Source organism: Numida meleagris, chromosome 16 (genome assembly GCF_002078875.1).
Source record: "Numida meleagris isolate 19003 breed g44 Domestic line chromosome 16, NumMel1.0, whole genome shotgun sequence".
Lineage (NCBI taxonomy): Eukaryota > Metazoa > Chordata > Aves > Galliformes > Numididae > Numida > Numida meleagris.
The window spans coordinates 3,029,950-3,043,048 of record NC_034424.1 but is presented as its reverse complement, the minus strand read 5'-3'; the positions used below and the strand labels follow the sequence as shown (position 1 = coordinate 3,043,048).

The following is a 13,099-nucleotide window of genomic DNA, read 5'->3' as shown; positions in this document are numbered from 1 at the left end:
AGAGAGAGAGAAAAGATGGGGGGGCTGGATGGGTTTGCTACCAGCCATGAGTTATTATGAGTGTAAATTGGAGGGCATGGTTGCACTGGTGGTTTGTAGTGTCAACCAACGCCCAGAAGCCCCCATTGCACTCAGTGCTGGGCATCCTCCTGGGAAAACAAAGTTGCTTCCCCAGATGACTTTACTGGGTGGGGGGGAAAAAAAAAAAGGACAAAAAATAGGGGCAAAATGACTTGTCTGAGATGACACAGTGCTGAAACCAAGAGAGAAGCTCTGTCCCCTGTGCTGGGCTGTTTCACTTGGGAAGCAAGAGCGTCACAGCTCCTGTACTTCCCTCCCACTGACCATGCTGGGTTTCATCTGGGCTTTGCTTCTGAAAGAATGCTCGTGGGATAGATCACAAATAGGGTGAGTTGTGGTTTTAGGTATAGGGGGATCATGCACAGCAAGTTCCCTGGGCTGGGGCTGATGGCAGCAGTGCTGGAGCCCTTGCTTGGGCTCATGGGCAGGATGGAGGAGCTGGGTGTCAGCTTGGAACAGCTGCTGGGAGCTGCAATCCTTGCTCCTGTTGCAGAAAAGCAGGAGAGGAGGCCTGCGGGAGGAATGATGCCTCCGGAGCATCACCTCCAGACACTCACTGACCTGGCTCATTCTGTGCTACGGGAGTGGGGTCTGGCCCCTTGGAGGCCATCTGGGGGTAGCAGAGCTCACTCTCAGGACCACTTGGCCATATAGCCACCATTTCAATGAAGAAATGATTAAAAGGGGGCAGGATGGGGGGGAGGAGGGGGGTGTAGGGAAAAACCCCAAACATCTGTTTTACTTCAAATCGGGTAAGATTCCTTTGCTCGCAAGGAATGTGTAAATCACGCCGGGCTGGGAGATGTACATAACCCTGCCTGAGAGCTCCCTCGCACTTCAAACGAATTCTAACATACTTACTGGGATTTTGTTTTTATTATTTGTTTTGCTCCCCCACCACCACCCTGGCCCTGCCGGAGCTGTGAGAACCACGTCTGCTCCAGCCAGCAGGGACCGAGACCTGGCCCGCATCCCTCTGCCTTCTGCTGGGCGCACACGGGTGGCTTTGGACACAGTGGGGACAGAGCAGCACAGGGTACAGCCTCCCCTCGCTTGGATCTGCCTTGGGTTTTGTGAGCAGAGGCATCCTCAACTCCCAGCCCCATTGTGTGCGTTTATTATTGGCAGGCTTGGCTTTGTTGGGCACCGGGGGCAGGCGATGCTGGGGGACAAACCCAGGGGAGATGGGCTCTGCTGACGGGGAGCACGCAGCCTCCCCGTGCCGACCAGCGGCAGTCGGTGCAACCCATTGCCTCTCTTCTTGGGCTCTCAACCAGGAGGCCCTATTGTGGTGGCTTATATAAAAACAGAGAGCCATCAACTCGTTTGACACAGACCACCCACCACTCCTCGGATGACACTGGCTTTTGAAGTCGCTACCAGTCTGGGCTGGATTTCAACCAGCAGTCCAGATGGAAGCCAAGCCCCCAGGAGGATGAGAACAAGCCCCACCAAGGGGAACTCCTGGGGTAGTGAGCTGTGGAGTGTCTGGTTCTTGTTTAGAAGGACTGTGAGGTTGGGAGGGGTGAACGTTTCCCAATTTGCCAAGGGTCACCACCTCCCTCTCCCCCCCATCTCCCCAGGGCTGGCCATGGCCAAGCTTTGAGGAGCGTTTGTAGGTTAAGTGGCTGGGATGGTGAGCTGCGAACATTTCCATTGTGGAGCTCGTCACAGGGGTCCAGGGCCTCGCTTCTCTCTCCTTTCTCCCTGGCACAATGGGAGGAAGAGTTTGATTTATTCCCCCTCTCCTTCTGAGCGGCCTTCTCATGTCTGCAGCTGCAGCCCTGCTGGGAGGAGGAGGAGGGCCACGCTCCCAGCACAGGCCGAGGTGCAGGAACCCAAAGCGATGTCCCTCTGGAGGCCCACCTGGTGTGCAGGACTTGCATGCTAACGCTTTCAGATGAGCTGAAAGGCTCTCAGCTGCAGATCTGTGTGAAGAAAAAGAGCAAAACCTCAGAGTGATGGCTTACCCCTAAACACATAACTCTCGTGGAGCAGGGGCAGGAGGCGGTGGGGTGCTGAAGGCTTTATATGGGATCTCAGGGTGAGTCCCAGTGGAACAGGGATATGGTATTTGGCAGCTGAGTGCGAGCTGCTTGTACTTTGCTAGAGACAAAAGCACCAGTATCCATCAAAGGACACTGGGATTCCCCTCCTGGGTGAGCTGGGGCCGGCTGGGGCCTTGCCAGGTGGAGGGGTCATGTCACCCCAGCCCTGGGACTGGCAGTGGAGTTGTGAAGATCCTGGTCAGTTCTTGCTGCCTTGCCTCTGTGAGAACATCTGCTAATCCTCATCCCCACAGCCAGCAGGACAAAAGCAAGGATACAGCTGCCAAGAAATCCAGATCCCGAACACCTCCTCTCCCTTCTCTCTGAAGATGATAATTCCCCAATGATCCTGCTTTTTCTGCCATCATCTCATCCCCAGAGTTTGGGGGCCATCCCCTGAGGGTCTCCTATGCAGCTTCACAGTAATAAAAGACCAAGTCCCCTTGGTGTGAGCATGGGAGCAAAAGCCCCGGGGCTGCGACACTGGCTGCATGAATGTTGTTTCATGTCAGGGCTGCTGCTTTGGGCATGCTGTCCTGCTCCTGTGCCAAGGAGCTGTTCTCTCGTCCACGTTTCATCCCCACCAGCAGCCTTGTCCAGCACAGCGGCCCTTCCCTCCATAGGACTTGTTCTGCTCTGCCTCTATCCATGGTGCAAAGCTGTTCCTGCAAGGATGTACCCCAAGCGCAAGCCACACACCTGATTGCAGCATCTGGTGGATGCTGCTCTATGTGCTTCCAAAAAGTATCTATCTGACACCTGAGGCACAGTGTGCAGGGACATTTATTTCCCTTCATCTGACAGCTGCACTCTGGTATTGTGGGGAGGCATTGGTGGAAGGATACAACAAGGATCACCCAGCAACTTGTGAAGCTAACCCTAACCCCAGGCTGCAGGGCCTGCGGTGCCCCAAGCTGGGGTGTGAGCCCACCTTGACAACGGGCACCACAAACGGACACAGTGCCAGTGGTCAGCATGAAATGGGGCCGGCGATGGACCGGGAAATCCACTCCTTCCACGAAAACCCTCACTTCTCAATGTCTGCTGGCTTTAGGATGAGAGGAAATAGCCTTAAGGTGCACCGGGGGGGGTTCAGGTTGGATGTTAGGGAACATTTCTTCTCAGGAAGTGTGGTAATGCACTACAGCAGGTCTTCCCAGGGAGTGGTGGGGTCACCATCCCTGGAGGTGTTCCAGAACCATGGAGATGTGGCACTGGGGGACGTGGTCAGTGGGCATGGTGGGGTGGACTTGGTGGTTGGACTTGGTGATCTTAGACGTCTTTTCCAACCTTAGTGATTCTATGATTCTGTTTGCTTCAGAGGTTGGGGTGTTGCTCTCATATACCTTTCTAAATTATCTCCAATCACTGAGTTGGCAATTAACTAGAACACATTCCTTTTACGGGGAGCCATCAGATTGCTTTTCAGCTGGAACGGGACATGCAAAGCACTGGCAAGAGTGTGTCGTGGCTGCACCACCTTGGAGAGGCTGAGCCTGTATCTCAGCACAGCGCTGGGCTCTGGAGCAGCACCCTGCCCTGTCCCCCAGTTACGTGGCACAGATGGGCTTTTGCACAGCTGCTGTGCGTGCAGCCAGCAGCTTGTAGGCACTCAGGCATTTGCACGGGTGTTTGGCAGATGCAGGAGTGTTTATTGGACTCTGTGTTGGACCCTTTTCCCCGCAGCCCAGGCAGCTCCTTGTGGTTCAGCATCTCACGGAGCTGCACAGGACAGCAGAAATGGCTGTGTTATCTCTTTAGGATGGGAAGAAATCAGCCACCAGGCCCAGGAAGGTCAGCACAGGAGTCCTTATCTCCCTTCCCACAAATAAGGATCATGAGTAAAGCACTCAAACATCGTGAGCATCGTGAGATGGAGTTAAATTATGAGCCAGCGTTGTTGTCTATAAATAAATAACACGTTCTGGGGTTTCATTCTCAGCCTTGCGGTTTTGCGCCTTTAGAATTTTGTATTTTGTGCTTTTTTTTTTTTCTTCTCTGCATTGAGAAAGGCAAGAAACATATTGTTCTTTTTTTTTTCTTTCTTTTTTCTCAATGCAATTGACAATCTTCCACAATCATTGGATTCCAGGAACTGAAGCTTTAATGCCCCCCCCCCCCCCCCCCTTGCTTTCTCTTCCTCCCCCAAGAACTATCTTGAACCTCGTGATAAAATCCTGGCTTTAGCCAACTTTGGGTGTGGTATCTACGAGGAAGGTGTTGCTGACATTTCACGAGGCCACATGTTAATTGCTTTCTATCTCTAAAAGTTCCTTCTGGTCCCAGTAGGTTTCAGTGTAGTAGTAAACATTTAAGCTGTGTTATTTTATAGGACTTGATGTGCTATTTCTCTGCAGAGGTGGCTGCATTTCCAGGCATGGAGGGCTGCTCTCTGCCAAAAGCGTATGTGCTTCCAGTGGTGAAATGCTCCTTGGAACCTCCTTGGGCAAAATATATCTTAGTACTGTTCTAAAGGCAGCATCCATGGATGATCATACTGAGGGCATTGGTGGAAAGGAGGAAGGGTGTGAGAACATGGGGAGCATGTGAGGGAGCATTGCAGGGAATGCTTATTGCTGCACAAACCAACCTGCAAGGTATGGGGGAGGCTGTGCCAGGGCAGAGCTGCCATAATGGTGTTCCAGGTTGGAATTCATGCCAGTATGGGGCCAGGACCTTTGGGTTCCTGGCTTTGCCTTCCCTTCGGATATCCTTGGGTAGAACACTCAGAACCCCTCGCTGGCCACATTTTTCCTTACAAGTTCCCCAGAGGGCCCCATTGGCATAGTCGGGTGCAGCTCCATTGCTGTCAGAGGAGATGCTGCCTGCTGTGGCCCTCATCCCAAATGCTGTGTATGGATGCTCCTGTCCCCACCTTGCCCCCCACCCACACCTGCCTTGGTTGTCTCTTGGACACAGGGAGCAGGAGCCTCAGATCTCTGCGCTCTCTTCTCTTGATTGTCCATTTCCTCAAATAAAGGAAAAAAATAACCAGCACGCTGTACGGTGCCATTAACTGCTCTAAAAGCATTCTGCTGTAGAGAGGCTCACTGGTCAAGTGGTTGAGAAGGAGATGGGAAACCACCATCTCCCACTTCTCCAATCTGCCCATGTTGCTGCAGCTCTCCTGGCTCACCCCGTACTGTCTGTTTACCATCACGAAAGCAGAGCTGTCAGTACGGCAGTGCTTCAAAGTGATCTTTTGGACCATCATTAATGGCAAAGCCTTCTGAGATCAGATAGAATCATGGAATGGCTTGAGTTGGAAGGGACCCAAAGAATCATCAGGTTCCAGCCCCCTGCCACAGGCAGGGCCAACAACCTCCAGATCTCGTACTAGACCAGGTTGCCCAGGGCCTCATCCAGTCTGGTCCTGAACATCTCTGGGGATGGGGCATGCTGGGAAGAGCTTGAGAGGGGCAGGGGGCTGCATGCTGCTGGCTGCCATCAGAGCTGAGTTTGTCAGTGCCCACTCTAGAACAGCTCTCCTTGAAGGTGAATCAGAGAATCAGAGAATCGTTTGAGTTGGAAGGGACCTTAAAGACCATCTTGTCCAACTCCCTGCACTGAACAGTCAGGTGCTCAGAGCCCCATCCAACCTGACCCTGGGTGTCTGCAGAGATGGGGCAATGCCACCTCTGGGCAGCCTGTGCTTCTGCCTCATCACCAAAAGGAATGGAGCAGAAAACCATTCTTCTAGGAGCTCTGAAAGGACTGGTTTCGCGTGACTTAAAGCATTCACTTTTGACCTGGTCAAAAACACTTTGCTTCTGACGATTTCCCATTTAAGCATTTTTTTTTTTTCAATCTCATCTGAGAAAATGATGAAACGAGGGCCCTGTGTGTGCGGATCTGTTCTTTAAACCAGCCCGGACCATTACGGACGCTCTCGCTCTTGGCAGCCGATGACTTTGTTCTGTTGGTGTTGGCAGAGGGCAGAAGCAGAGCCCAGGGGGGGTCCTTCCCCCAGGCAGACAGGGGATGAGCTCTGACCCCCGCCAGGCAGCCGAGTCCCTCCTGACCCCGCGGGCGGTGGAATAGGTGATGTGGGCACTAATTGCCGACTATTACCATTGTTTTGATCAAAGTCTGCTGTTTTCAAGGGAAGTGCTCTGGCACTGATTACCTCACAGATAATGGAGCCTTCTTGACAGAGCCGCTGCCGGCAGAGCAGAGGTTGCACATTAGCTGTGCTCACCCATTTATGAAGGAAAACACAACCAGCACAGCTAGGCCAGTGACCCAGGATGGGGACAGAGGTCAGCTCAGAGCAAAAACCTACCTGTTGAGCCCCCTGGGTGCTTGCCATGCTCACAGTGTCTTGACCCTCACTACAAGAAAAACATGGAGGCCCTGGAGTGTGTCCAGAGATGGGCAGTGGAGCTGTGAGGGGCCTGGAGCACAAGTGTGATGGGGAGCAGCTGTGGGAACTGGGATAGGTCAGTCTGGAGAAGAGGAGGCTCAGGGGAGATCTCAATGCTCTCTACAGCTCCTGAAAGGAGGTCGTGGTGAGCTGGGGTCAGCCTCTGCTCCCAGTAACAGTGGTAGGGTGAGAGGTGATGGCCTCACGTTGTGCCAGGGGAGGTTCGGGTTGGGTATTAGGAAATATTTTGTCTCTGATAGAGTGACAATGCAGTGGCACAGGCTGCCTGGGGACTGGTGGAGTCGCTGTCCCTGGCAGTGTTCTAGAACCATGGGGACGTGGCACGGAGAGACCTGGTCAGTGGGCATGGCGGGGGTGCAGTCTTTTCCAACCTTAATGATTCTATTCTTCTATTTTAAGAAGAGCGTTGCCTGCTGATAGTTGTCGGGATGGGCTGCAGGACTCCTGGGGGCTGGGGGTGCCCCTCTTGACACTGGGTGCCCCAGTTACTGCTGCTTTATGGACCCAGCGAGAGGGGTTCGTGCTGCCAAGCTGCCCACAGGAGACTCCTTGCTCAGTAGAGAGGGTGGCTCTGCAGAGCCTGGCAGTCACACTCCTGACCTGAATTCGAATTCCCCTATTGCTCTGCTGCTGTCCCTTAATTATAGCGGGAGAACAGCCTGTGTGTGGTACTTGTGAAGTTGCACAGCACGGACATCCTTCCTGAGATGCTCCCACTCTGAGCAACGTTCCCTGTAAATTAAGGAAAATGATGTCATACCGAAGAATTAAATAACATCTCCTTGGGCGAGCGCAGTGTGTGCGTCTCCTGCCTGCCCCGGCTTTGTCCCTGTGCACAAGTGGGTTCCTTGGCAGTCTGCTGGCGTCCTTACAGTCAGCAAGTATTGTTACAGAGCTAATGCTAATTGCTCGGAGAGAGCATGTCCTGTGCTGGGAACTGCTACCGTGCAGACGTCAGCTCTTATCGGCAGCTGGTGGGACACGGGAGCAGCGTGGGGGTTGGGAGTGAGGAGCAGGCAGGCATCGCTGCTGTTCCTGATGAGGATGCTGAGAATTAGGACCACTCCTTAAGTAAACGTTCCTCAGGGTCTCAATCCCCTTTCAGCTGCAGGGCTCTGTTATTTCAGGGACCTGGGTGCCCAGCTCCTGCCCTTTCTCAAAGGCAGCTTTGGTTTCCGTGCCTGGCTCAGGCTGGGTAAATACAAACCAATCCCTTCTGGGAGAGGGGACGAAGATTATTGCCCCCGCTGCAAAGAAGTGTTCTCATTTTGGAGCTTTGATATTATGAGCAGGACTCTGAGCTCAGCATCGCGGGACGTCCCATGCAGCCGCAGCCTGTTTATTCAATGCTCCATCCGGCACAAGAGCCGTATTTTACTGTCAGATGCTCTCCATTAGCTTCAAGTGTGAAATTATCATTCCCACCCTTTTACCAGCCCCACCCTGGTGAGGAAATGATCTAGAAAACAACCTCAAGGGCCGTTTGCAGGATGTGTGCGAGCTGTCGCTTGTCAGCACAGAGCCCACTTCGGGCAGAATTACTGCGGGGAGCTGCAACATTGCTGCGTTGCATGGGTGCATGGCACTGCACCTGGAGCTGTGTGCATCCTGTCCCAGGCTCGTGGAGCTGCATGGGGACGCTGTGACCTGCCCCCATGGCTCCTCTTGCTGTTTGCTTTCTTGTTCTAAGCCAAAGACATCTCGCATCCCCTTGAGATGCCAGAAGTGACTGATGGCAGCCAGGACCACATTTTTCACTTCTCTCATGAAGTCAGCTCCTGTAACAACCCGGCGGTGTCGGACCGAGAGATAAAGACATTTTTCTTTTCCTTCCTGCCCTTCCAGGTTCACGCTGTATGCGGTGGACACACGAGGGAGACACTCGGAGCTGAGCACGGTCACCCTGAGGACAGCCTGCCCGCTGGTAGACGACAGCAAGGCAGAAGGTCAGTGCTCAGGCGCCTCGTTTCCCAAGACAGAAGCCATTTCCTGTTAATTTTACTTTTCCTGTATCCATTGCACACCTGCAACTCCCTCCAGTCTCCTCTTCCAGAGCACAAACTCCTATAAATGAGCCCTGGGCATGAGGATACGGGGCTGGGATGGGTGATAAATTGCAAGCGTTTTGCAGTGGTGGCTCCATGGTCCTGTGCAGCTCAGTGCCAACACGCCTGTCCCCTTGCATGACCCTGGGAACTGCCAATAAACGTCCCCTGGAAAAAGGTGATATTGCTTCCTGCAAAGCAAGGGGCAGCCCTGGCTGGGACCCAGCTCTGGGTCTTCAGTGGGACATCAGTGGCAGCTGGGTTGGTTCTGAAACAGAGACACTGACCACGTGCATGGTTTCCTTCTCCAGATTTGAAACCAGTCCCATTTGTTCTCTCATTCCCGAAGCGTTTTGCTGCTTTTAAGTTTTAAAAGATTTGTGTTAAAAAAAAAAAAAAAAAAGGCACGCTTCCTATTTCCTTTCTTTCTATTTTGGAAAGCACGCAAAAGAAAGTTTCGATTAATGCTTTCTTTAGTGTTATTGATAAGCATTTCCAAAAAATAACAAAAAAACCCAAAGGAGAGCAAATGAGAGGCTATAGAGAAAGGGAAAGAAGTGAGGTTTTGTGCATTTTTCATTTCTGTAAAGATATTCTTTTCTACAGCAGAAAATGCACCTTCTTGTTCAATAAATCAAGCTGCACTTGCAGTCATCCCAGCACCTCCTGCCAGCCCTGCCCAGGGCTCCACTTGTCCCTTTTCCCTCTGCTCATTAAATCCTGTCCCCTGCTCCCTTCCAGAGATAGCTGACAAAATCTACAACCTCTACAACGGCTACACCAGCGGGAAGGAGCAGCAGACAGCCTACAACACACTGATGGAGGTCTCTGCTTCCATGCTGTTCCGAGTCCAGCACCACTACAACTCCCACTACGAGAAGTTCGGAGACTTCGTCTGGCGCAGCGAGGACGAGCTGGGGCCCAGGTACCCTCCCTTATCCTGTGTCCTTCCGGCCCTGCTGCCTCCTCACAGCTGAGAGAGGTCCCCTCCTGTTGTTCACCATCCAGTGGTGTTGACCTGACCCTGCTTGGTCTTTGATAAATGCTTGTGGGACATCTAGGAGCTGGGTGGAAAACCAGCCTGAACTGAGTGGTACGCAGGGTTCTGGGAACACCATGGGGAGACCATTGGGTCTTAAGCAGGGACAGTGAATGGTCTGTGTGTAAAGCAGGAACAGGATATTACCAGAGGGGATCAACAACTGAGCAATTTCTAAGGGGTAAAATTGTCTCTACTTGGTGGTATTTTTCATGGACTTTCCCTTCTCCTGATTTCTCTATCGGACCTGACACATCTTTATCCTCACTGTGGTGCATAATTGCTGTACAAACTGTAAATATTTCCAATATTTCCCTTTCCACCTTCACTCTCCCATAACAATAATTCAACTTGTTGATGGTGGTGCTAAGAAGGTCTTCCTAAATTTCATTCCCGTGGTGCCCCTGGCACCATGCAAGGATGCCATGGGTGCACAGTGCCTCATCTGTTACCTATATACAGCCTTATGCTAGACATAGCCCTTGGGAAACACTCAGCAAGAAGTGTTTGGAAGTAGTCATAGCCCTGTGGACAACTTAAGATCTCTTACAGAATCCAAGGAGCCTTGAAGCTTTTGTAGACACTGCTCTTGAATCATCCTCATCTAACACTGGATGGGGCCCTGGGCGGCCTGATCTGGTGCCGGATTTAGTGGCTGGCAACCACTGGAACTAGATCCCTTCCAACCCAAGCCATTCTGTGATTCTGAGATTCTGTGATTCTATGATTCTTTGTTGTTCTCTGACAAACTGGAGCAGGGAAAGATGGAGGAGTGGGGTTGGGCTGTCCGTGAATAACTGGAAAAGGATTTCCTTCTTTCTCCTCGACTCCTGTCTGCTTGTTGGACACGAGTGAGGACCTGTCCATAATACCAGGATAACGGTACTTCACAACAGCTTCTCCTCTCCCGGACATAAATCCAGGCTGGCCTGGTGCTTGCCCTCCTACAGAAATGACCTTGGTCATAATTTCTTTGATAGCTCATTAGCGCCTGACATGGAGCCACTCTTCCTTCCCACCGCCTTCCTCCTTCTCTGATGACACTGCAGACTTGTTTGTCCTTTCCAACTGCTCCTCTCTCTGTGAGCCCCCGGGGGCCATCAGCCTCTTCTTACACTCTTCTTACTCTTCTTATTTCCTTTGTCACTTGAGATCCAACTTATTGCTGCATGTTAGCTACCCTGATACCTACACTGAGCCGCCGGATTTGCAAGGTGACATTTAAATTGCCCGCATTGTTCCACTCCATACCAAGCTGCATCTGGAGCCAGTGGTCGATTCGGCTCTGTCTGCCTTCCTCGCCAGGCAGATGATCCCTAGCAGAGCTCGTGTGCCCCAGCTCCATACTTGAGCAATGCACGACGTGCAGCCAAGGGGAAGCATCTGTGAATGCGGCGGCAGCCGGTGCCAGACTGTGACAAGAGCAGAGCTCTGCATCCCGCCCAGCATCGCCGGGAGCTGGGACAGAAGCGGAGGCACTGACGTAGCGAGGATTTGCCAAGGGAGGCCATCTCGTAACGCGATTTTAATTGACGGGCTGTTCTCCTTCCCAGGGGAACATTCATTTTCATACCTTGAAATGTTTATCAGATGAGCCTCAGATTCGCAGTAAATGTTCGCTCATAAAACTGAGCGACAAGAGGGAAGTTGATTGCCTCCGTGTAATAAATACATCACACTGGAGTCCTCGTGAGCCCAGTTTCCATGAAAGCCACAGGTTACTGCAAACAGCTGCTCGCGAGAAGACACGCTGACAGCCAGATGTCCCAACCAGACGGTTTACATTAAGGAGACATTAAAAACTTAGCTCATAGGTGGCCCTAAACCAGGACTTTCTGTGGTCAGCAGCATCTTGGCACCTGGCTTGCTTCATCTTGCTCGTCTCCTTCGGCAACAACAACCCCTTTCCTGCTCCCCCCGTTCCTCTTACAAACACCAAGTGAGTCTCGCAGAGTTAATTTGTTCCAACAAAACAGAGGAATCTGTCTAAAGCAGTGAAGGTTTAATGCTACTGTGCATTCAGACCTTTGGATCGGTGCAGCAAGCGCGCTTCCTGACATGGCAACAGGGAGATTTCTTTATTATTTTCTCATACTGTATTTTTGGACAATCCTTGTGACCACTGCAAACAGAGCCTGGCTTTTAGGAGGAGGCAGGAGAAAGAATTAGGTTAAAATCTTCCTTCTGTGCCCCTGCCTGTGGCTACCAGGAGCAGCAAGGTCCAGATGCGGGGCTTGCAGCTCTCCTTCCCTCGGGCAGGTCCCCATGGAGCAGCTGGGATGGCCGCAGGAGATCAGTGCATCCCCAGAGCAGCTGCCTTCTGGTACCGAGGGGAATGCAATGTACCGATGGGAGGCTGTGATAAGAGGCCATCGAGTCCCGGACTCATTATCCTCTCAGATGAGGGTCTGACAGACCTGGGTCAGTTCTCAGTAGAGTGGAAAAATCTGAATTTATGACAAAATCGCCCCATATGGGAACACAGCAGACAGGCAGCCACACTCTCCTGCAGTGGACAGAGGAAGCTTGTCCTCCCTCTCACTTGGCACCTTCCTTGGCAGCCCCCTGTCCCCTTCCCCCCCCTCTCCCTGCACCAAGAGGGGAGCAGCCGTGTGGAGCCATCACTATTTGAATCCCTCTTTCCACCATTGATGACTTGGGCGATGACCTCCTAAATCCATCAGTCAAGAACTGGTCCCTGGGGACACCCAGAGTGGGGACACCCTGCAGCAGAGCTGGGCTGTGGGGGGGCAAAAAGGGGCTGCGTCATCCCTTGCAGGGCTGAGAGGTGGGATCTGGCCTTGAAAATGACCCCCGCCTCGCTCCCCTGCTGTCCTCTCCTAATTCCTGCCCTTTAATAAGGCAATAAATTATTGTTTCTGGCAGGGATGAGGTTGGTCAGCATTTAGGAAGATTTCATTTCCAGTATTTGAAAAGGTGGTCGTTCTGACCCGACAGCCCTCCGCAGGGAGCACTTGGGTAATACCCAGGGCTTGATTTATGGTGTTAAATTGGCAGCCCAAGAGCTGCTCCTGTAATTTATTACCCAGCCTTCGCCAGAAAGCTTCTCTCCCTTTCTCACCCCTCCCCTCGCCCGCTCTGTCTCTCTTGCTCCTTATTTTTTTTTTAAGAGGGAACAGCTGACAGCCAAAAGCTAAATCTAATATTTACACATGACTTCATTACCCCACTAAAATAAGTGACTCAGTCTGAAAGCAGTGAAACCCATCAAAATTGGGGCTTTGGTACCGGAAACTAAAAGTGAGGGACCTGATTCCCTCCCTCCCCATCACATGGGCCACGGTGCTGTGCATTCTCAGCATCCTTGTAGGGCCAGCCCATCATGTGCTGTGTCCCCTTCCTGGGGCTGATTGCACCAAGCACAACTTCAGATACCACAGGTGTGAAGACCACTAAGCCAAGAAGCGTTGCCTGCAGCAAATGAGAGACCAATAGGTCTGCATGGTTCAGCCCTGGGCTTCTGCTGCTCTTCATCGAGCTG

The 13,099-nt window shown here is 52.2% G+C and overlaps 1 protein-coding gene across 1 annotated transcript in view; it reads left to right on the top strand.

Moving 5' to 3' along the window:
* Positions 1 to 13,099, top strand: part of ASTN2 (astrotactin 2) — a gene marked incomplete at its 5' end in the record, with an annotated part of 265,286 nt that overhangs the window by 248,810 nt on the left and 3,377 nt on the right. The window contains 2 exons of the mRNA XM_021414154.1: positions 8,359 to 8,459; positions 9,300 to 9,483. Coding sequence (XP_021269829.1) covers positions 8,359 to 8,459; positions 9,300 to 9,483 — 285 coding nt within the window. The remainder of the gene's footprint in view (positions 1 to 8,358; positions 8,460 to 9,299; positions 9,484 to 13,099) is intronic.